The sequence below is a fragment of the Lytechinus pictus genome, chromosome 5 (assembly GCF_037042905.1).
Source record: "Lytechinus pictus isolate F3 Inbred chromosome 5, Lp3.0, whole genome shotgun sequence".
Classification (NCBI taxonomy): Eukaryota; Metazoa; Echinodermata; class Echinoidea; order Temnopleuroida; family Toxopneustidae; genus Lytechinus; species Lytechinus pictus.
In genome coordinates this window covers 35,460,043-35,482,296 of record NC_087249.1, presented here as the reverse complement: position 1 = coordinate 35,482,296, position 22,254 = coordinate 35,460,043, and the positions used below count along the sequence as shown (strand labels likewise).

Sequence of the window (22,254 nt, the reverse complement as noted above, 5' to 3'; positions counted from 1 at the left end):
GATAAATATTCTATTTTGAAAGTCAAAATGGCCGCTAAATGCCCCAGCAGTATTATGTACAATGTGAATGGGGACAAATTATCTTAACAGATTTTGGCTTTGCTTGACTAAATGGTGTTGTATGAGCGAAACATTGTCTGAAAATATGACTACTAACGCAATATATCATATCATCTAAAATTTAGGTGATAAATGTTATATTTCAAAATTTGAAATGGCCGCTATATGCCTTTTTGTGAAAATTATCTGTCCTCATTCAAAATGTATATAATACAATAAGGGCCCATGGCGGCCATTTTCCATTTCAGAATGCAGCATTTATCATCTTAAATGCACAAGATAAGATATACCTCGTCAGGAACCATGATTATAGACAATATTTCACTCTTACATCACAATTATATGCAATACTTATAGTCAAGCAAAGCTAAATTCTGTCAAAATTATATGTCCCAAATTACAATGTACATAATTCTTTTAGGACCTATGGTAGCCATTTTTTAATTTCAAAGTACAGCATTTATTACCTCCATGACCAATATGTGAAGTATTTATTTAGAAATCATGTTTTAGACAAATTTTTTACTCATACATCACAGTTACATGCATTTTATGATACTCACTCTTGTAAAAAGTAGATTCCCTATACGCATTAGTTAGGGCTTGTATCAGCTATTTTAAATGTCAAAATACAGTATTTATCACTTACATGGCAGGAGAAATGCTATATTTCATTTAAAAATCATGTTTTCAAATAATGTTTCATCATATAACAGGATTTTATGGATTTCACAGTCAAGTAAATCCAAATTCTTACAAAATTACATGTCCCCATTTACATTGTAGATAATACTGTTAGGGCCTATAGGGGCCATTTTGAATTTCATAATACACCATTTATCTCATGCATAACAAAAGAAATGATATGTTTCGCTAGAAAACATGTTTTCAGATCACAATTACATACATTTATAGTTCTTACTCTTCATGCTCTTGTGAAAATTAATTTCTCCAATCGCATTGTACATAATGTATAATGGGTCTCTGGCGGCCATTTTGAATGTAAAAATACAGCATTTATCACATAAATTGCATATATATCGTTAAAAATTATGTTTTTAGCAAGTATTCCACTCGCTTATCTTAATATTAGTAACATGCATTTTAGTAATCACTCTTGTGATTTTCTTTTATCCCCATTAACATTGTACATAATACTGTCAGGGCATTTTGTGGCTTTTGAACATTAAAATGCATCATTCATTACATACATGACATAAAAAATGATACATTTCGTTAGCAATCATGTTTTTATCCATTATTTCACTAAAAATCACAATTACTTGCATTTAGTGCTCACTTTTGTGATATTTAGTTTTCCCCATTCATATTGTACATAATATAAAATACAGGGGTGTATGGCGGCCATTTTGAATATCTAGAAAAAAAATTTGTTGTCAAAAATCGTTTTTTTTTCAGAGAGTATTTCACTCTTGCAGCACAAATACATATATTCTATAACCAATGTGTGGGCAATTTTATGATTTTCATAGGTAATTTGCATATTTTGGCGGCCATATTGGATTTTGCCAATTTGCGGAAAATGCTCAAGGTTGCACGAGTGGCATCATTCAGATTCGTAATCAGCACCCTTGAATTGACAAGAAACCATCAAAAAATATTGTATATATGAAAAAACAAGGTTTGGACTATATGGCTTTCTGACTTAGTAATGCTCTGGAACGAAAATTTAGACTGGAACTTGCATATGTTATATATAAGAAGAATTGTAGGAGCGATTAATAATAATAATAATAATAGTGGTTATTTGTATAGCGCACAGGTCCACATTAAGGTGCTCATGGCGCTTAGGAAAAAAAAAGGAAAGAGAAAAAGAAAGAATAATAAAATAAAATATCTCCTGGACAAGGCAAATTAAATTATTAAATTAATCATTTCAGGGGAATAGATAGGTTTTTAGTTGGGATTTGAATGATTCTGTAGAAGACAACTGTCGAATTCGTAGCGGGAGTTCGTTCCAGAGTTTTGGACCCATGACAGAGAAAGCCCTATCCCCCCATGTGTGTCTGGTTCTTGGTATCTGAAGCAACAATGTATCTGATGAAGAACGAAGACTTCGTGTCGGGCAATATCGAGAAATTGAGTTGCACAGGTATAAGGGGGAAACAGGGTAGACAGAGTGATGAACTAGTAACAAAATTTTGAATATAATTCTTTTATCAACTGGTAGCCAATGGAGAGATCGGAGAATGGGAGTTATTGAATCAGATTACATTCATTTATTTAGTTATTTTCTCTTTAAGGATATTCATAGCATAGAATGATTAAGAATATTCCAGAATGTCACAATAAAGCTTTGTTAGACATGAGTAATCTTTGAATAATCTTTGTTATTTCTGGAATGTCCAAATAGAGACAATACAGACTGCTAAATAATAGACTGCAACACAATAGAGATTACTAGCGGTAGTGGAAAAGGACAATAGGATTAGCTATGTTGCTTACATTGTTAATTTCACTGAGGTCATCCAAGAATGTTCTAAAATAAGACTGCTCTAGAAATGGGCAGAATGTTCTTTTTGTAGACAATACTAGAAGCTTCCAGAATAGTGAATAATTTATATATAAGCTGGCAGTTTCTTCAAGGACTTCAAAGACTCTATGTCAGAGCATAGCTTATTTCCAACTGGAATATAACATTTATCTTCTGTGGAATTATTTGCACGTCATCAATGAACTGCTTGCAGTTACTTTGATAGAGGAATTCTCAGTTCTCATCGAGATCATCAACCTGTGATGAACGCTTTTCTTCACATATATTTCAACTCGTTACAGTGACTCTTGTTATTCATCGTGCTTCAACAACAATTTCATCATCGCCATCATTGTGAACTTTGATTTACGGAATCTTCGCCAACCAACTTGGATTTTATCTGGACTATCATAACTTTGGAATGCACATCTGACACTTTAAGAGATGTAAGATAGATATTTATTCATGTTTTGTTAGTTTATGATTGTTACATTTCCTGTAATAAAAAAAGGAAATCAAATTTAAAACTAAATTTTCATTGTTTTTTGTTGCAGTATCGTAACAAATAATTCATGGGGCTTGTCCGGGAAACGAAAGCCAATTTGAGACGAAGCCATTTCGAAACAAAAGCCAATTTGAATTGAAAACATTTTATAAATTTTTGGAAAGTTTTAGAATATACTGTACTGTGTTATTACTTGCTTCTGTATATTCCACCATGGCTACATTTGATGTTGAAGAATTCCTTGCAATGACAGAAATGTCAGATGAGCATTTGAAGTCACTGAAAAAAGATGATTTGATAACAGTTTGTGATCATTTTGGTGTATCTCTAGCCCCAGGTTTAAAGAAGGCAGAGATAATTGACTTGTTAGCTAGTCACATGAAGCTTACAGATGAGTCTGAAACTTCTGTCATCATTTCAGATGATGCTCAGATTCAACTGGCAAACATTGAACTGGAAAAAGAGAAAATCAACCTTGAAAAGGAGAAAATAAACATTGAAAAGGAGAGAATGATATTAGAGTACCAGTTAAAATTGAAAGAAATGGAGTTAGTTCATGCAAATACTTACTCCGCTAAAGATAAATCTACCCAAGGCTTTGATGTGGCGAAGAACATTCGCCTTGTGCCAAAATTTGACGAAGAGGGAGTTGATACATATTTTGTGTCATTTGAAAAAGTGGCCAAGAGACTGAATTGGCCTGAGGAAAACTGGACTCTTCTCCTCCAAAGTGTTTTTGTTGGAAAGGCTGCAAAAGTCCATTCTTCGCTCTCTGAAATGCAATCATTTGACTATGCTATAGTAAAAGAAACAATTCTCAATGCATATGAGTTGGTACCAGAAGCATACAGGCATAAATTTAGGAACATGCAAAGACAATCAGGCCAGACTTATGTTGAATTTGCAAGGGAACAAGAGATGATGTTCGATAAGTGGTATAGATCACTGAAAGTTGACAAAGATTTTGTTCACCTTAGGGAAGTTGTCCTCCTAGAATAATTCAAAAAGAGTTTTCCTTTTGGCATTAAATCTCACTTAGATTACCATAGAGTTACTGAAGTCAGTAAAGCAGCCATAGTAGCTGATGAATTTGAGGTCACACCAGTGGCGTACCTGGGATTTTTCACAGGGGGGGCAAAACCGGTTGCCAAAAAAATTGACAAGCAAAAAAAAAAAAAAGAGGTCTTCAATCACAAATGAAGGATTTCGTACCAGAAACCAATTTGACAAGCAAAAAAAAAAAAAAAAAAAAAAAAAAGGTCTTCAATCACAAATGAAGGATTTCGTACCAGAAACAAATTTGACAAGCAAAAAAAAAAAAAGGTCTTCAATCACAAATGAAGGATTTCGTACCAGAAACAAATTTGACAAGCAAAAAAAAAAAAAAAAAAAAAAAGGTCTTCAAGCTCGTCAGGGGGGGGGGGGGGGGGCAATAAAGGTCTTAAAGTTCGTCAGTGGGGGGGGGGGGGGAGGGGCAGGGATACGTCCTTTGCATGGGTTGTAGCTCGTCAGGGGGGGGGGGCAGACTGCCCCCTCTGCCCCCCCCCCGTAGGTACGCTAGTGGGTCACACATAAAGGTAGTGGAGATAGGCCTCCTTTCAAGAATTATTGGAAGAAGAAAGGTAAAGGTCATTTGAATCCCACAATAAACCTGGTGAGGGAAAATATGCTAGCAAGGACAAAGACACCAACAAGAATCAGGCTAGTGAGGGCACAGAATCAACCAAAAGGTCTGAGAATCGTAGTTCCAAAATTTGTACTCATTGTCATAAATCGGGACAGTTGAAATAATCATGTTGGAAATTGGTTGGAATGTCAACCAAAGTTAAGAAAGACATGGGTTCTGTCAAGCAAACAAGTGTTCCCTCGATGGAGTTTGTCCCATCAGATCCCATCCGAGATGTTGAGAGTGTTTCTCTGGTATTTGCTGATAAAGTCAAGCAGGTTGATGAATGCTTTAGAAACTTTTTGTATGATGGTGAAGTATCCCCTTTTTCGACTGGTGCTGCTGGTAAGTCAGTGGTGATCCTTAGGGATACAGGTGCTGCACAGTCCCTGATGGTACCAGGGGGTTTGGCTCTTCCTCCGGAGAGTTCAGAGAATGCCAAAGTCTTAATTCAAGGTATTGGCCCAAATTTCATGTCGGTTCCTGTGCATAAGGTCGACTTAAAGTGTGACCTAGTTAGTGGTCCTGTGACTGTTGGTGTCATTCCAGAATTACCCATGGAAGGTGTTGATTTCTTGTTAAGTAACGACTTGGCTGGAGATAGAGTTGTTGCATCTCCAGTGGTTTCGGAGAAGCCGGTTGAGGTAGCTGAAACCGAATTGTTGCAGGAATATTTTCTAGGGGTTTTCCCGGATTGTGTTGTTACTAGGTCTCAGACTTGTAGAGCTGAAAAAGATGATGCGGATTCTGCTGATGTAGAGGAGAGTACTGATGTCTGGTTAGCTGAAATCTTTTTCAAGGATTTGAATGGGGATAGTGTTGAAGGCTCTGTTGCTAACAAATGATAGTTTGTTTAGTAAGTTCTCCCTTGTACAGGCCCAACAGGCAGACCCAGAATTGAAAAGCTTGTCACAGAAAGCATGCTCTGAGGCTGAGGCTGAGGCTGATAAGGTTCCTGAGTGCTTTTATGTCAAAGATGACATTTTGATGAGGAAGTGGAGACCTCCCCGGAGACCAGCTGATGAAGATTGGTGTATAATTCACCAGGTAGTAGTTCCTCCCTGTTACCGCACAGAGATTCTGAAAATGGCTCATGAGTTACTTATGGCAGGTCATGTAGGTATTCGGAAGACAGAAGATAGAATTATGAGGCATTTCTATTAGCATAAGATGCACACGGATGTGGTGCATTTCTGTAAGACATGTCATATATGTCAGATTATTGGTAAGGCACAGCCTTCTATCAAGCCTGTTCCCTTGATACCCATTCCTGCATTTGATGAACCTTTTACTAGAGTTCTTGATTGTGTTGGACCCTTACCCAGAACGAGGTCGGGTCACAGATTTCTCCTGACGATTATGGACTTGTCTACACGTTTTCCAGAGGCGATACCCCTGAGGAGTATTACTGCAAAAACAGTGGTACATACGTTAGTGCAGTTTTTCACTCGGTATGGTCTGCCTAAGGAAATTCAGTCTGGCCTAGGGTCAAATTTCATGTCAGGAATATTTCAGCAAGTTATGAGGGAGTTGGGAATAAAGCAGATCAAGTCCTCTGCTTATCACGCGCAGTCCCAAGGAGCATTAGAACGCTATCATCAGACCCTGAAGACCATGGTTAGGGCTAATTGTGAAGACTATCCCGATGACTGGGATAAAGGGATATCATTCCTACTGTTTGCAACTAGGGATTCCCCTAATGAGTCCACAGGTTTCATTCCATTTGAATTGGTCTATGGTCATGAGGTTAGGGGGCCCCTAAAGCTGATCAAAGAGAGGTTTATGGTTCAGGATTATGATGTAAATCTTCTAGACTATGTGTCAAAGTTTAGAGAAAGGCTCTCAAAAGCTTGTGATGTGGCTAAGGAACACTTGAAAGTGTCGCAGGGAAAAATGAAAGCTCAAGCTGACAAAAATGCAAAAGAGTGAAGTTTCAGGCCTGGAGACAAAGTGTTAGTGTTGTTGCCTTTGCAAGGTGAGCCCTTGAAAGCTATGTTTAGTGGTCCCCTACATAGTCAAAAAGAAACTGAATGATGTCAATTATGTAATCAGTACCCCTGATCGAAGAAAGTCTCAAAGAGGTCGTCATGTAAACATGTTGAAAGAATACTTTGAGCGAGAGGCTAGTCAGCCAATAGGTACAACACAGGTCATAGAAGACAAGAAACAGGTAGATGTACATGAAGATGAATGCTATGGAAAGACAGATAATGAATTGTCTTATACAGATGTATCTAAGAACGAACCATGTGGTGTAAAGTTGTCTAACTCAGAGACGTTAGGAAATATGGATGAGGCATTAAAACACCTGCCTGAAGATAAGAGAAATGATATATCTGGCCTGTTAAAAGACTATGAAAATGTGTGTAAAAATGTGTGTAAAGACAAACCAGGTCGTACGCCTTTAACTGTACATGATGAAGACGTAAGTGATGTAAGACCTATCAAACAGAATCCTTAAAGGCTCAGTCCAACCAAGATGGAAATGGTGAATAAGGAAATACAGTTTATGTTAGATAATGACATAATCGAACCGAGTCAGAGTAGTTGGAGTTCCCCTATTGTAATGGTTCCAAAGCCAGACGGCTCTCAGAGATTTTGCATTGATTACCGAAAGGTAAATGCAGTAACTAAGACTGAGTCGTATCCAATCCTAGGTTAGAAGATTGTATTGATAAAGTTGGAAATTCTGCCTATATCACAAAGATAGACTTGCTTAAAGGATATTGACAAGTGCCACTGACTGACCGAGCCAAAGAGATATCAGCCTTTGTCACACATGAAGGCTTATTTCAATGCAAAGTCATGCCTTTTGGAATGAAAAATGCACCAGCAACCTTCCAAAGGTTAACAAATCAAGTAATTGCTGGTCTTGACAATTGTGTCGTATATTAGACTTCCCAATTCCCAGAACTAAGAAATAATTGCTCAGATTCTTAGGTATGAGTGGCTTCTACAGGAAATTTGTTCCAAATTACAGTACAGTGGTTAGTCCTCTGACAAACCTGCTGAAGGCAAAAATGAAGTATGTTTGGTCTGATGAATGTCAGAGATCATTTGAGAAATTATAGGCCGTTTTGGCAAATGAGCCTGTTTTGGCAGCTCCAAACTTCACAAAGCCATTCAAAGTAGCTATTGATGCATGTGATGTTGGAGTAGGAGCAGTATTGCTCCAAGAAGATGACGAAGGCATCGAAAAACCAGTGTGCTACTTCTCTAAGAAACTCAATTGGTTTCAGAAGTACTCAACTATTGAAAAGAGGCCCTGAGTCTCGTACTAGCCCTTCAGCAGTTTGAGGTGTATCTAACCAAATGAGAGATTACAGTCTATACAGACCACAATCCTCTTGTGTTTTTGGAGAAATTTAACACAAAGAACCAAAGACTGTACAGATGGAGTCTAATGCTCCAACCATTCCCATTGAAAATTGTACACATAAAAGGAAAGAATAATGTAATTGCTGATGCTCTTTCAAGAGTATAAAAAGTGAAATTATTCATGTTTTTGACCAAATGTGTCATTTGAAGTAAACGTCTTTGATGTTCATTTATTTAAACATGTTTGTTAGTACTATACCTTTGTACACAATATTGTAAATGATTTATCAAGATGACTTTGAAAAGTTAAAGGAAAAAAGTAATCTTAAAGAAACCTTTACTACGGTAAAGCTTTCTTTTCCCCGGTGTGGGAGGTGTTATATATAAGAGGAATTGTAGGAGCAATTACATTCATTTATTTAGTTATTTCCTCTTTAAGGATATTCCTAGCATAGAATGATTAAGAATATTCCAGAATGTCTCAATAAAGCTTTGTGAGACATGAGTAATCTTTGAATAATCTTTGTTATTTCTTGAATGTCCAAAGAGAGACAATACAGACTGCTAAATAATAGACTGCGACACAATAGAGATTCCTAGTGGTAGTATGTTGCTTACATTGTTAATTTCACTGAGGTCATCCAAGAATGTTCTAAAATTAGACTGCTCTAGAAATGGGCAGAATGTTCTTTTTGTAGACAATACTAGAAGCTTTCAGAATAGTGAATTATTTGTATATAAGCTGGCAGTTTCTTCAAGGACATCATCACATCATATCAGATCAGAACTCAGAGTTTCACGCCAGACTTTATGTCAGAGCAAAGTTTATTTCCACCTTGAATATTTATCTTCTGTGGAATTATTTGCACGCCATCAATGAACTGTTTGCAGTTACTTTGAGAGAGAAATTATCAGTTCTCATCGAGATCATCAAGCTGTTTTAATGAACGCTTTTCAACCCATGGATTGCTGAAATTGACTGTTAATCATCATCAACATCGTCTTCACGGACATTTCAACTCGTTACAGTGACTCTTGTTATTTATTGTGCTTCAACATCAGTTTCATCATCGCCATCATTGTGAACTTTAATTTACGGAATCTTCGCCAACCAACTTGGATTTTATCTGGACTATTATATCTTTGGATTGCACATCTGACACTTCAAGAGATGTAAGATAAATATTTATTTATGTTTTGCTAGTTTATAATTGTTATATTTCCTGTCATAAAAAAGGAAATCAAATTTAAAACTAAATTTTCATTGTTATTTGTTGCAGTATCGTAACACATACATGTATACGATCCACCGCGGCATATACGTATCAAACATTTATACTAAGTATCCCCCTGGGGCCATGTTTTAAATATTAATATCATTTTGTTTAATCATTCTTGTAGTTTTTATTTTTGTTGTGCCAAAGGAGCAACCGCGTAGCAAGGATTTAATCTTGGAGGGGCGGTAAGTGCACGCGAAGCGTGCCAACACTTACAGAGCGCGCGGAACCCCCCCCCCCCCTCCCTCGCGGAGCGCGAAGTTTTTGATATCTCATCAAATTCAAATCGAAAGAAGGCGTTTCTTGCGTCTCTAGTACCCTTATAAACTCGAATATTGACTTGCTCTGATTTAAAAATATATAGTTTTCTAAAGAAATTATGAGCTTCAAAAAAATGGGAAAAGATTGAAGAATTTGAAATAATCCTCTTACCGCGCGAGGCGCGGAAGCTTAAAACGTTTCATAAAAATAGAGAACAGAAATGATAAGTCTACAATATTGTGCCTACCTTGGTCACATCAGATTTAATTGTAAAAAGTTTACATTTCGTTAACTCAAGTCGCAAAACAGAGTAGAAGACGGGTATATAAAGAAAGGAAGTAGGCCCTATTTTCTTCCCGCGAATGGCATTGAAGCTCTGAAGTTTGGACATTTCTCTGAAACTTTAACCTGTTCTAACTTTGATATTTCTTAGAAATTGTTCATTACGTCCTTTTTTAGGTCTGAACATCTAACATTTTCAGCTCGCGCTTTGCGCTCACATTATTTTGATCAGTGACATATATGCATATCCGTTTAATGGCACTGTCCATAAAATGTCTCTATTAGGTCAGTATACCTCGCAGAAGCGCACTCACTAAGTAACTTAAAATTTTGGCTGGTGCCCCCCCCCCCAATGCCGTGACCCACGGTATATACGCCACTGAATGCGACCACAAAGCGCGAGCAGAAAATTTTTGATATTGTGATCTGAAACTGGATAATGATTTAAATAGAGAACAAGTCGAAGATCTGAATTCGTATTTAGACCAAGAATCTAGGCATTGTAAATACATCTGTTATCATAAAAAATCAACGCGAGCGCGAAGCGCGAGCTTAATCTTTTTGATATTCTCATCTGAAGAGTCAATTTCAGCTCTATATTTCATACACTTTGCAGGAAAATTGTGAGGGGATACACTCTAAAAAACGAAGAGCTAATTTAGCTCTTAAAGAGCGTGTATAGTGACTGCACTTTCGAGTGCTGATTTTCCTCGTTCAAATTTGAACTAGACAAATCAGCACTCCAAAGTGCAGTCACTATACACGCTCTTTAAGAGCTAAATTAGCTCTTCGTTTTTTAGAGTGTATGGATCGCTCTTAATAAAAAGCTAATATGTTTCTTTATACTTACTTTGAGTTTTGACATAGGACCGGGATATCCTTAAGACATGTCATCATATGAAAATGATGACTGTCTTCTTATTCCTCTTGCTAAGCGAGAGATGAAGCAAAAGGGACAATTCAATCATTAAATTGATATCTTATTCATTGATGCCTAATGAGGGCGCGAAATCTGATGATATTTTGGCCTGAAAACTGGAATTTTTTTTTGAACATTTGTAATTATAAATAGGATGCAGCAGTTAACCCTTTTAACCATTAATGCGAGCGCAAATTGCGAGCCTAATTTTTTTTATACTGTCATGAAAAGGGGATGTTAAGTAATTTGTTGTATAATCAATATTGAGACATACATAACTCGCCAATCAGAATGCGATCGTGCAGCGCTAGCTAATACGTTTTGACAATCAGACCTGAGAAGGGATATTTTGAAAACTTTATGGAATACACGAAAATAATAGGTACGTGATAAATCAAAATTTGCGAGCGCGCAACGCGAGCAGAAAATGTTGATATTTAGTTCATAAAATTGACAATTTTACAGAGCACTTTTTTAAAATCAATTTGTAATTAAGCACACACAATAATGAAAGTTCGATTTCCGAGATGAAACATGTTTTGTATATTGACTTTCAAACTTAAACTTCATATTGAACAAGATATGAAAATCACCTAACAGACAATGCGAGCGCGAAGCGCGAGCGAAAATTTTATATAGTGACATAAAAAACTCTATTTATTTTCTAGGCCTTCCTCTCATCTTATTTTTATTCACTCGTCTTCCTCCTCTCTTTTCCCTCCTTTTTTTTCTCCGCCAATAGGGGGGGGGGGGCGCGGGCCCCCCCCCCTGGATCCGCCTATGTTCTTCTGGCAAGAAAATACGATTCCCACAGCCGGAAAGGGTAAAAACGGAGAAGAAAAAAGGTGTGAGAAACAAAAGGGAATGGCAATTTTGTATGAAGAGAGAAAAACGTCTCATTTAGGTTTTTATGACCAAAAAAAGAAGAAAAAACAAGAAAGCTATACCTTTCTTCCCTTTTCTTATTTCCCTTTTTTTTTCTTCTCCTTTTCCCCTTCTTTTTTTCCTTTTTGGGGGCGTTTTTTTTTTTTTTTTTTTTTTTTTTTTTTTTTTTTTGGGGGGGGGGCGACAGCCCCCATCGCCCCCTGGCTACGCACCTGCAAAGGACCCCCTCATTGATGACAACGGCAATGTGATGGTTAACGGGGGTTTATCCCTTTTGCTAAAACTCGCTTAATTACTTATTATTCAATGGAATCCTTTTGTTCCCATTAAAATATAAGAAACAAATTTCACTCTTCTTTATTTCCCATCATTAATCATCATGTTGGAGAGGACATTACCCTTTGACATATTCCCTGGCAATAAATATATATTCATGAATTTTCATAAACACTCTCTAAAATCTTCAATTCTCACTTCACTTTATCAAATATTTGCAGTTCGCGAATGCATTTGCATTTGTTGCATTATAAAAAGTGCTTAGAATTACCCGTTTATAGGGCTAAATCTATATAAAAAAAACTATTGAAAAGTTTTTTTTCTTTTCTTTAGGGGAGGGGGGGGGGTGAGTATATGAAAAATATCTGTTTGCACTTACATGCTCTAAATAGTCTATATTTGCGACTGTTATACCAAGTGCAATGTTACTTTTTTTTTTATATAAATACCCATTCATGGGAAGTTTTCTTCCTCCGCGTTTAGTTTCGATCCAATCCATATTAGGTTCAACTTAGATTTCAAAGTCCAACGAACTCAGCACAAGGTTTAAGTCTCTCCCATATACTTAACACCACTTCAAAAACGTTTTGGACACCATTCTGTCCTCCACGTACAGAAATTTGCTTGCTCGCTCGTAATATTGAAATGCTAGGCCAGTCTAACTGTAATTTAGTTGTCTAACTGTAATTTAGTTGTGACGAAAAAAATCAAAAGAACATCCATCGCAAATAAAAATCTTGATAGATGTTAGTACAATCATAGGCGGCGGAAGCGGGGGGGGGGGGGGGACGTGTCCCCCCTAAATTTGAGGTGGGGGGACGATCCCCCTACATTTTTCGTTGATGATCTTTTTTTTTTTTTTTGCTTGTCAATTTTTTTTGTCGGCCTACCCCTGAAATTTTGGTTGATATATAACCTTTTTTTTTTTGCTTCCGCCGCCAATGAGTACAATGTACATGTTTTTTAATTAAAGCTAAAACGGGACATTCCATTTACTTTTCATTATATATTCAGTACTTTGTTGTAATCACGAACGGTATCTCACCGTAACAAAATAATGGAATCTCGAATCGCAAGAGAATTAATTTGTACATATATTTCGACTTGAGAACATGATATGTTGAGCCACTTGAATATCTTCTTGAGTAGACTATTATCTGACTCAAAGCAATGCAAACGCGATTTCCCCCATTTTCCAACTATTCACCTCCCCTTGTTTCATTTACTTTTCTTCTTCCTCCTCTTATCCTTTTCTTTTTTTCTCTCTCCTCCCTTTCTTCTTTCCTCCCCCTGTCTTTTTTTTTTCGCGCCGCCAATAGGGGGCCCACATCCCAATTTGCCCCTGGATCCGCCTTTGAAAATATAATTGTACAATGAAGTATGGGTGGGGGCTCCACGAAGACAGAATTAAACAGAGTGATAAGTGAAAGCAATGAATTAAAAAAGGAGTGGAAAAAGGAAGCAATATGCGGTGGGATCTGTATGACCATAACAAAATCGAGGGGCTTTCTTTTGGGTAGGAGACAATATTGATCTTTTAAATATATAATGATCATTTCACTTTGATCTGATTAAAAAGAAATATATAATTTTGGTTTTTGAAAATGGACTCAACATTAGGCTTATGGTGTAAAAATACCATCCCAAAAGTTTCAAAGCATACCTATAGAAACTATTTAAAAACTTTGGAGATGTAAACCAAAGTTTGAAAATAATTGGGAGTTGGTTTCAATGACTGTGTGTACAACACATAAAATCTGGATAAACCCAGTACGGCCTACATACAGTGCGTACAAGGCACACACTGAATGTACAGTGCAGCTTATATTAGTGTGTGCAGAAGATACACACAGCAGAAGGCAGTCAACACAGCTAACAAACTTTCTGAATTTGAGAAAACTGGGCATAAGCTGTATGCGTCTTGCAAACGGGTTCTAAAAATCAGGCTAATTGTCTAAATTAAAGTTTTTCATCCTATATTGTGGTCTGTTTCGGGGTTTCTAAGGATAAATACAAGCACTCATAAACATGTTTCATCTTTGTTTGAGAATTTTCAAAATCAGCTGCTCACAAAGTGAAACGATCCCTCTAAGTTTAAATATTCTTAAGCTCAATATTCAGAGGAAAGGAATTCCAAGATTTGGGGCGGTGAATATAAAGAGATCTGCGTAAGTGCCTTACGGGTCCTTAGCAGGTGATACAAGTTAATCTTGTTTCGTTATCATTATCTACTCGAAATATACTTTAAAAAACGGAGGGTAATTCTGGGAATTGTTAGAATATGCATGGTGTCTAAAATTTACCTGACTCCGGGGAGGTTGTCCTCCGGTTGGCGGGGGACTTAAATTATTATTAGAAAAAAGGGACGTGAAACATTTTAAGTGGGACAATATCATCCTGGGTGTGATACTGGTAGATCATTGGACTGTGTTTTCGAGTAAAAGACATTTCTAACGTTGAAGTGCATGAGCCAGGTTGATGACCATGTAGTTAAGGGACGAAGGTCCTGTTGGTCCTCGTGGACCACCGAAACATTATATAGAGTCAGGGTCTGATGAAATTTCACGAAAGATTGCACAATCCTCAGCGAAGAGACGTATGGATGACGAAATGTCATCTTGGATGCCATTGATATAGAGTAAGATTTAGGGTCGATAACTGAGCCCTGCGGTACTCCTGATGAGACCTCCTTCCATGATGGCTCCCATCAACAACAGCTGACTTTGACCTTCCAACCCCAAAAGCACGGATCCAACTGAGAGAATGTTCCGAGATGCCATAATATTGTAGTTTCATGGAAAGACGTTCATGCGGTACCTTTTCGAAGGCTTTCTGGAAATCCAGAAAAAAACAGCATCAGACTGACTACGACTTTGAAGTGTTTATGACCACTCATGGACCACCAAAGTAAGTTGTTTTACAGTTGATAACCCTTGCCGAAAACCATGTTGTGCATCGACAAGAATGTTATTTACTGCAATGTGCTTGGAGATGTGGCTCAGAACGATGTGTTCCATGATTTTGCAGGAGATACAAGTAAAAGAAATTGGCCCGTAGTTGGATGGGTCACTTTTGTCCCCTGGATATTCCATTGGGATGGAACCACACCATTGTCATAACTTTTCTGAAAGAGGAAGACTAATGGTGGTGCAATTTCATGAGCCACAAGCTTGAGCAGTGTAATCTCATCAGGCCCACTTGCCTTTGAAGGGTTTAGCTGTAAGAGTTTCTTTTCAACACCAGATATGTGAATATACATTTAATATGCAAATGAGAGAGTCGATGATGTCTTTCACTATTCTTTTGTTTTTAATTGTTTGCATTATGTGCAATATTTAATTAGTGTTTTCCATTGTGATTGTTTTCTGACCAATTGAAATTAGCAAGAGTTACCCCTATTTAAAAAAAATGGTACACCTGAATTAATGACTAAAACAGATATTGGATGATAACCCAATATCTGTATTAACAATATTTTCCAAAATACTTGAGAGGTGTATTTATATAATATGATTATATAATGTTTATATAATATAATATCTATGTGCAATAGTCTTAGTAATAACCTATATGACTTTGGATCAGGTTATTCTGCCTCTTCTGCACTGGTCAATTTTGTCCATAAGGTTGTCGAGATAATTCTGTCAATTTTTTTTCCGCTTTTTTTTCCCGCTCACGCTTCGCGCTCGCGTCAATTTCTTAGTTATATACCCTGAAACCCTTCAAAGCGCCCATCCGTGCCCCTAAGCTGATTTTGAATGGAACATTAAATAAGCCTGAAGAAATGGACGGCGAAAATATAACTCAGGGTATAAAAGGGGGAAGGGGATGGTACAAGTGTAGTGACTAACCCTCCTGTGGGAGAAGAAAGGAACTTGTCAGTATTTAAAAAGAAGAAAATAATGGGTAGATATATCTACTGCAGTATTAAACTTGTATTTTCACAAAGAAGGAACGTCTATTATGTGAGCACTCAAAGTTGGATATGAATACAGGGATAAATATACAAAAATAATAATTTGTCATCAGATTGAGACAAAATATTTCTCTTTTCGCCTTTCTCCCAAGGCGTTTGTGTTTATTTCCCCTCTTAGACCTGCTCTCTCATTTTCTTGATTCTTCTTTTTTTTGTTGGCCAGCCGGGGAGGGAGGGGGGGGGGGGGTGCTCCACTCATTACAAAACTTCGCTTACGTCCAGTACAAGGCGTGACAATGATAATTTCGCATCCTAGAAATTCAACCCTATTAAGCGGTATATTTTCAGCAATTTTTACTTCTATTTTGCTTTAATGTGTACAAATTGGCCTTAGAAGCACACACCGTGCCTTTTTTTTTTAATTTCAGTATGCATATACTGTCTTTGCTAAACTAGTCATATTTTGCCATTTGAATTATACTTTAACCATGTCAAAATAAAATATGTTACATTGGGAAAGCCAAAACCTCTTTTTTTTTCTTAAAGGCCTGGTCCCACTAGCCGACGGACGCAAAACGTATTCACGAAGAACACAGCGGACGAGCAAAATACCCATCCGTTTTAATCCGCTCCAGAAATTTGCGAAAACATAACGGAAAATAACGGACGTGGGTAGTATGTAGCGCGGATGTTAAACGGTTGTTCATGGGGAAACCTTGCGGATGAAAACGGATGGACGTGGGTGACAGCTCCGAAAGGATTGCCGGGGGTTTTGAATACTATATTTACGAGATGCATACGCTTACATCCTTTCTATTTCCTTGTTACTAACGATGTATAGACGTTCCATGTTCCTTATCTTTCCTCCCTCTTTCCGTTGTTCAGCTTCAGTGGATCTGAGTTGCGAGGGTGCCCAGAAGATGCAGAGAGGATAGAGTGGACGTTTAACGGATGAAAACGGACATAGAACGTCTGTTGTTCCTATATGTCACGTATATATATCGCACACGGCGGAAAGTTAATCCGTTCTGAAAGTTTTGTGCAGCGCAAAACTTTTTGCGCGGACGAAATAACAGTGGACGGACGCTCGAAGGATAAAGCGTATAAAACACGATGCAATGGGTACTCAACGGTTGCATAGCGTATTCCAACGGATGGCAATATTTTTTTCCGTTTTACATCCGCTTTGCATCCGCAAATGATGTGGGACCGGGCCTTTTCAAATTAAAACCTACCGCAAATTTTCAATTTAGAACACAAGCTCATTTCGACAACTCCACATCTCCCCCTCTTTCTCTCTCTCTCCCCCTCTCTCCCCCCCCCCTCTCTCTCTCTCTCTCTCACTCACCCTTTCTTGTTTTAATATTTAGAACGTTTATTGTCGCATATTTGATTACCGAGTTACTAAACCGACTGTTTACCTGTTTCTCATGATTTGATATTTTATGTTCTACTTTGCAGAATAATCACCATTATCAGTGGTTTAAAGATGAGCGGGGTACGATCCAATAAATTGATTTGTTGGGGTGTGACAGGAACGATCATGGCCTGTATCGGTATCGTTCTTATTCCCATCACAGATGTCGTCATTTTAAAGGTCATGGAGCAGGTTAGTTCAACAGTTATCCAGGGAAAAGACATCAATTATTTGACTTAATTACGATAATATAATTTATTTGAACTAATTTTAAATAGATTAAAACAAATAATGACTATAAATGATAAATGATTAATGAAAAAGTGCACGTGAAGAGGAAGAACACGTACTTCAAAGTTAATGATTGATCTTAATTACTCTAATATATCATCAAACAGCCATCGTTACCTTTGCTACAAATAAATACAGGTCATTGACCGGGGATCTTATATGCTTACTTGACCATGCTTGATGTTTTTTTTTTTACAATCCTTAATATGTAGCATACTGTATGTTTTTTTCTTTCAATCTGTATTGATCAAAGTATAAATTACAGTATAAATCAAACAAATCAACAAGCTATTTACATGATTAAACAGAGCAGCACTTACGTGTGTATAAGTTTGTCAGATACAAAAGACAAATTAAATATAAAATCTCCATTTTTGTCTCGTCTGCATAGCAGAGCGAGACTATAGGCGCCGCATTTTCGACGGCGGCGGCGTCGTCAACATTGAAATCTTAACCAAGGTTTTGTTTTTGAAATGTCATCATAACTTAGAAAGTATATGAACTTAGTTCATAAAACCTAATCAAAAGAGTAATCAAGTATTACTAAACATCCTGCCTGAGTTTCAGGTCACATAATTAAGGTCAAAGATCTTTTAGGGTCAATGAACTTAGACCATGTTGGGGGACTCCATATCGAAATCTTAACCAAGGTTAAGTTTTTGAAATGTCAACATAACTTCGAAAGTATATAGACCTAGTTCATAAAACTTAGACATAAGGATAACAGCGTATTACTAAAGATCCTGCCAGAGTTTCAGGTCACATGATTAAGGTCAAAGGTCATTTAAAGGTCAATGAACTTTGGCCATGTTGGGGTTGTTTGAGGAATTGTTATCATAACTTTAAAAGTTTATGGATCTAGCTAGTTCATGAAACTTGGACATAAGAGCAACCATGTATCCCTGAATATCATGTGGAGTTTCAGGTCAAATGACCAAGGTCAGAGGTCACTTAGGGTCAACGAACTTTGGCCATGTTGGGGGTATTTGAGGAATTGTCATCATAACTTTAAAATTTTATGGATCTAGTTCATGAAACGTGGACATAAGAGCAACCATGTATCGTTAAACATCCTGTGCGAGTTTCAGGTCACATGACCAAGGTCAAATGTCATTTAAAGGTCAATGAACTGTGGCCGTGTTGGGAATATGTGTTGAATTGGCATCATACAACTTAGAAAGTTTATGGATCTAGCGCATGAAACATCGACATAAAGTATGAATGATTGTTTTGCACATGTCTTAGGTCACATGATCATGGTCTAAGGTCATTTGGGGTCAATGGACATAATATTTTATTATCGTATTAGTGTTTTCTTCTATGAATAATTATTCAGCTGTTTTCAAAGGCAGTACTGCTGCTATATCGAATTGCGTAAAGCAGGCGAGACTGCCAGAGGCGTTCCACTTGGTTTAAATGTACTGGTAATTTACCATTTTTCTTCGCCCAAAAATATGCTATATCCTAAATGCCTTTGATACGAGCTTTGAATTCCACAATATTGGGGGTTTTGTTATTAAATTTACAAAAGTGAACATAATATTTGAAAGCAAGGAAAATGAATGTTAAAAAATTATCACCTTGAATGCCAAATATCTTTACAAAGGAGGAAATGGTAATATTCGAATGTTGTTTTTTGGTTTATTATAATTTAGATAAAAGATCGTCCCACACAATGTCAACAACTGGACAATCACAAAAATATGAACAATTGCTTCAGGGTCTCTTTTACAGAATGAACAGTTTGGGGTATCTTTTCTTTTGATTTTAAATAAAAATGCATTAAGGGCGATTGTCTTATGAAAGACCTTGTAATAAAATGATCTAAGGCGGCTATCAAAAGCACTCTCAAAATTCAGCAAATGAATTTTCTCCCAGTCTACTTTGTCGTTAGAAGGGCAAGATTCTTCCCAAACATGCCAAAAGGAAACACAGTTCTCAGGTAGACATTGATTAAAAAAATATTGAGTATGCATAACTGCTTTCCTTTTCTCTAATAATTTCTTTACAACTTCGGAATGGGTATCTAATTCTGGATTATTTTGCCAATCTAACCATGGACCAGGAATGTTTTGTAATAAAAAAAAAATGTATCTTCTTCTATCTTTTGCTGAAATTTCAAAGTCAAGAACTAACTCTTCAAATAACTTGTAACATGGATGGGGTGGATTAAAGAGATTACTTGTAAAAACTATGCCTTTATCAAACCAATTTTCATTAAAAAAATTGTTTAGATTTGGATCTGACATTTTTATTGAACCAAATACAATGCGAGTAACCCAAATACAAATAATCATATCCAAACTCCTTTCTGGAAGCTTTATCTCTAAACAAATACCAGGTTCGGATTGAGTCTGCAAGTAGGGAACAATTTAAATTATTCAAAACATTTCTGGTGCATGGGCCTTCCACAAAATGTCCCTCATTGCATTAAATTTGTCTAAAATGAGACTTCAATTAATTTCCATCCACTATTGTAGTTATCATTTAACAAAAAAATTACCCAAATCATTTTCTGAGCCAATGAAAACATATAGGGGATCAACCATCTTCAGCCCACAGGCAGAAAAATCATTACAAAAATAGTTTCTTTTTACTCTGTCCACAGTGTGGACAGAGGCAACTCCATTCCAAATAAATCTGTAAAATTGCGTATTTAGATCTTTAAATAATTTACTTGGAATTTTAATACACAATACGGATAATAAATACAGCAACAGAGGCATTGATAAAGTTTTAATAACACATATTCTTCCGACCAAAGACAAATTTCTTGAGCGCCAACAAATTATTCAATATATTCTCTATCTGCCTCAGTTTAGGAACATAGTTAAGACTATACAGTAAATTAAAATTCAACGAAAATTGAATACCTAATGTTTTGAAAGAATTATCTCTCCTCTCCATGTTAGACCTCTTTCAGCAAATGGGAAATCTTGACAACCTTTTATTCCTTCCTATCCAGATAGCTTCTGACTTAGATAAGTTAAGCTTACACCCTGAACTGCAAGAAAATTTATCAAGCAATTGAAATAAAAACATTAAAAGATTCCAAGGATCCATCTAAAAAACAAGTTGAATCATCCGCCATCAATGAAATTTTCACATCTTCATTTTGGATTGCAATACCTTTGATATTGTCTTTTTGTCTCACAGCCAATGCCATTGTTTCAATTACAAGTAAAAAAAAGATAAGGGGAAATAGGGCACCCTTGGAATATGCCTCTTTCCATATCAATTACCTTAGTTAAAAATCCATTATTCAAAACGTAGCTTTTCCTATTGCAATATATGGTTTTTACCCACTAAATGAATTTTATCCCCATAATAAAGCAATTCAAGACTTCGATTAAAAAATCATGGTTCACACTGTCAAATGCTTTCTGAATATCGAGAAGCAAAATATCTCCAGGGATATTGTTTGTCTCAGTATATTCAATCAAATCTAAAATCAACCTAATATTAAACCCAATATTTCTTCCTTTTAGAAAACCAGACTGATCTTGGTGGATTAAGAGATTTAGGCCTTTTTTCAAGCGGTTTGCCAGGGTCTCAGCTAATTCGGGGATTTCAATTGTATCTACTGGTTCGTTTATATGCTTTAAAGAGTATGATTTTTGTATTCATATAACATTAAAACAAATATTGTTGATTATTCTCACAGGAAGGAACCCTAGTCCCCAGTTCTCTTGCCTATCCTCTATGGGAAGAGGTCCCTATTCCAATATATTTTCAGTTCTGGTTCTGGAATCTCACCAATCCTGAGGAATTCTTGAAAGGAGGACCAGCAAGACTAGAAGAACTTGGACCCTATACATATAAGTAAGTCAAATCAAGGCAGTGATGTGGAGATCCGAACACAAATGGGTTATTAATTCTACCGTCTAGTTCATCGGCTTTTATTTTCACGTTCTTTAATTTGCTCCACGTTTAGTTTCTCTCGTATTCATTGCTATTCAATTATTGTGCGATTTCTTTCATGATATTTCTTTTCGTTATTTCTATATGAATTTATTGCATGTAAGGTTTTACAAGGATAGCAATATTATGTTAATCTCTACATACATATACTTAAAATGTGATAATATACTACCATGTCAACTGCATAATATTTTTAAATATGAAAACATTGAAAATGGAAAAATAAAACAATTAAATTTATTTGAATTGACAGACCAGTATTTTCATGATTTTTTTCAAAAACAATATTAACCATCGACATTATTGATTAGTGTGATTCTCGTTGCTATTCTTTGCATTGTTTATTACTACTAATACTACTACTACGTCTGCTACTACTACCACCACCACTACCACCACCTCTACCACTACTACTACTACTAATACTACTACTTCTACTACTACTACTACTACTACTACTACTACTGCCGCTACTACTACTTATGCTACTACTACCACCACCACTACCACCACCTCTACCACTACTACTACTACTACTACTACTACTACTACTACTACTACCACTAACTACTACTACTAACTACTACTACTACTACTACTACTACTACTACTACTACTACTACTACTACTACTACTACTGCTATACTACTACTACTACTACCACAGTACTACTACTACTACTACTACTATTACTACTACAACTACTATTTCTACTGCTACTTCTACTACTACTGATAATGAATGCATTTACATAGCACATGTTTAA

General features: G+C 36.5%; 1 protein-coding gene across 1 annotated transcript in view; it reads left to right on the top strand.

Annotated features, from left to right (window-relative positions):
• Nucleotides 1-22,254, top strand: part of LOC129283446 (scavenger receptor class B member 1-like) — a 50,280-nt gene that overhangs the window by 6,316 nt on the left and 21,710 nt on the right. Inside the window, exons 2-4 of the mRNA XM_064099477.1 lie at nucleotides 2,857-3,000; nucleotides 17,321-17,468; nucleotides 21,232-21,389. Coding sequence (XP_063955547.1) covers nucleotides 17,349-17,468; nucleotides 21,232-21,389 — 278 coding nt within the window. The 5' untranslated portion in view covers nucleotides 2,857-3,000; nucleotides 17,321-17,348. The remainder of the gene's footprint in view (nucleotides 1-2,856; nucleotides 3,001-17,320; nucleotides 17,469-21,231; nucleotides 21,390-22,254) is intronic.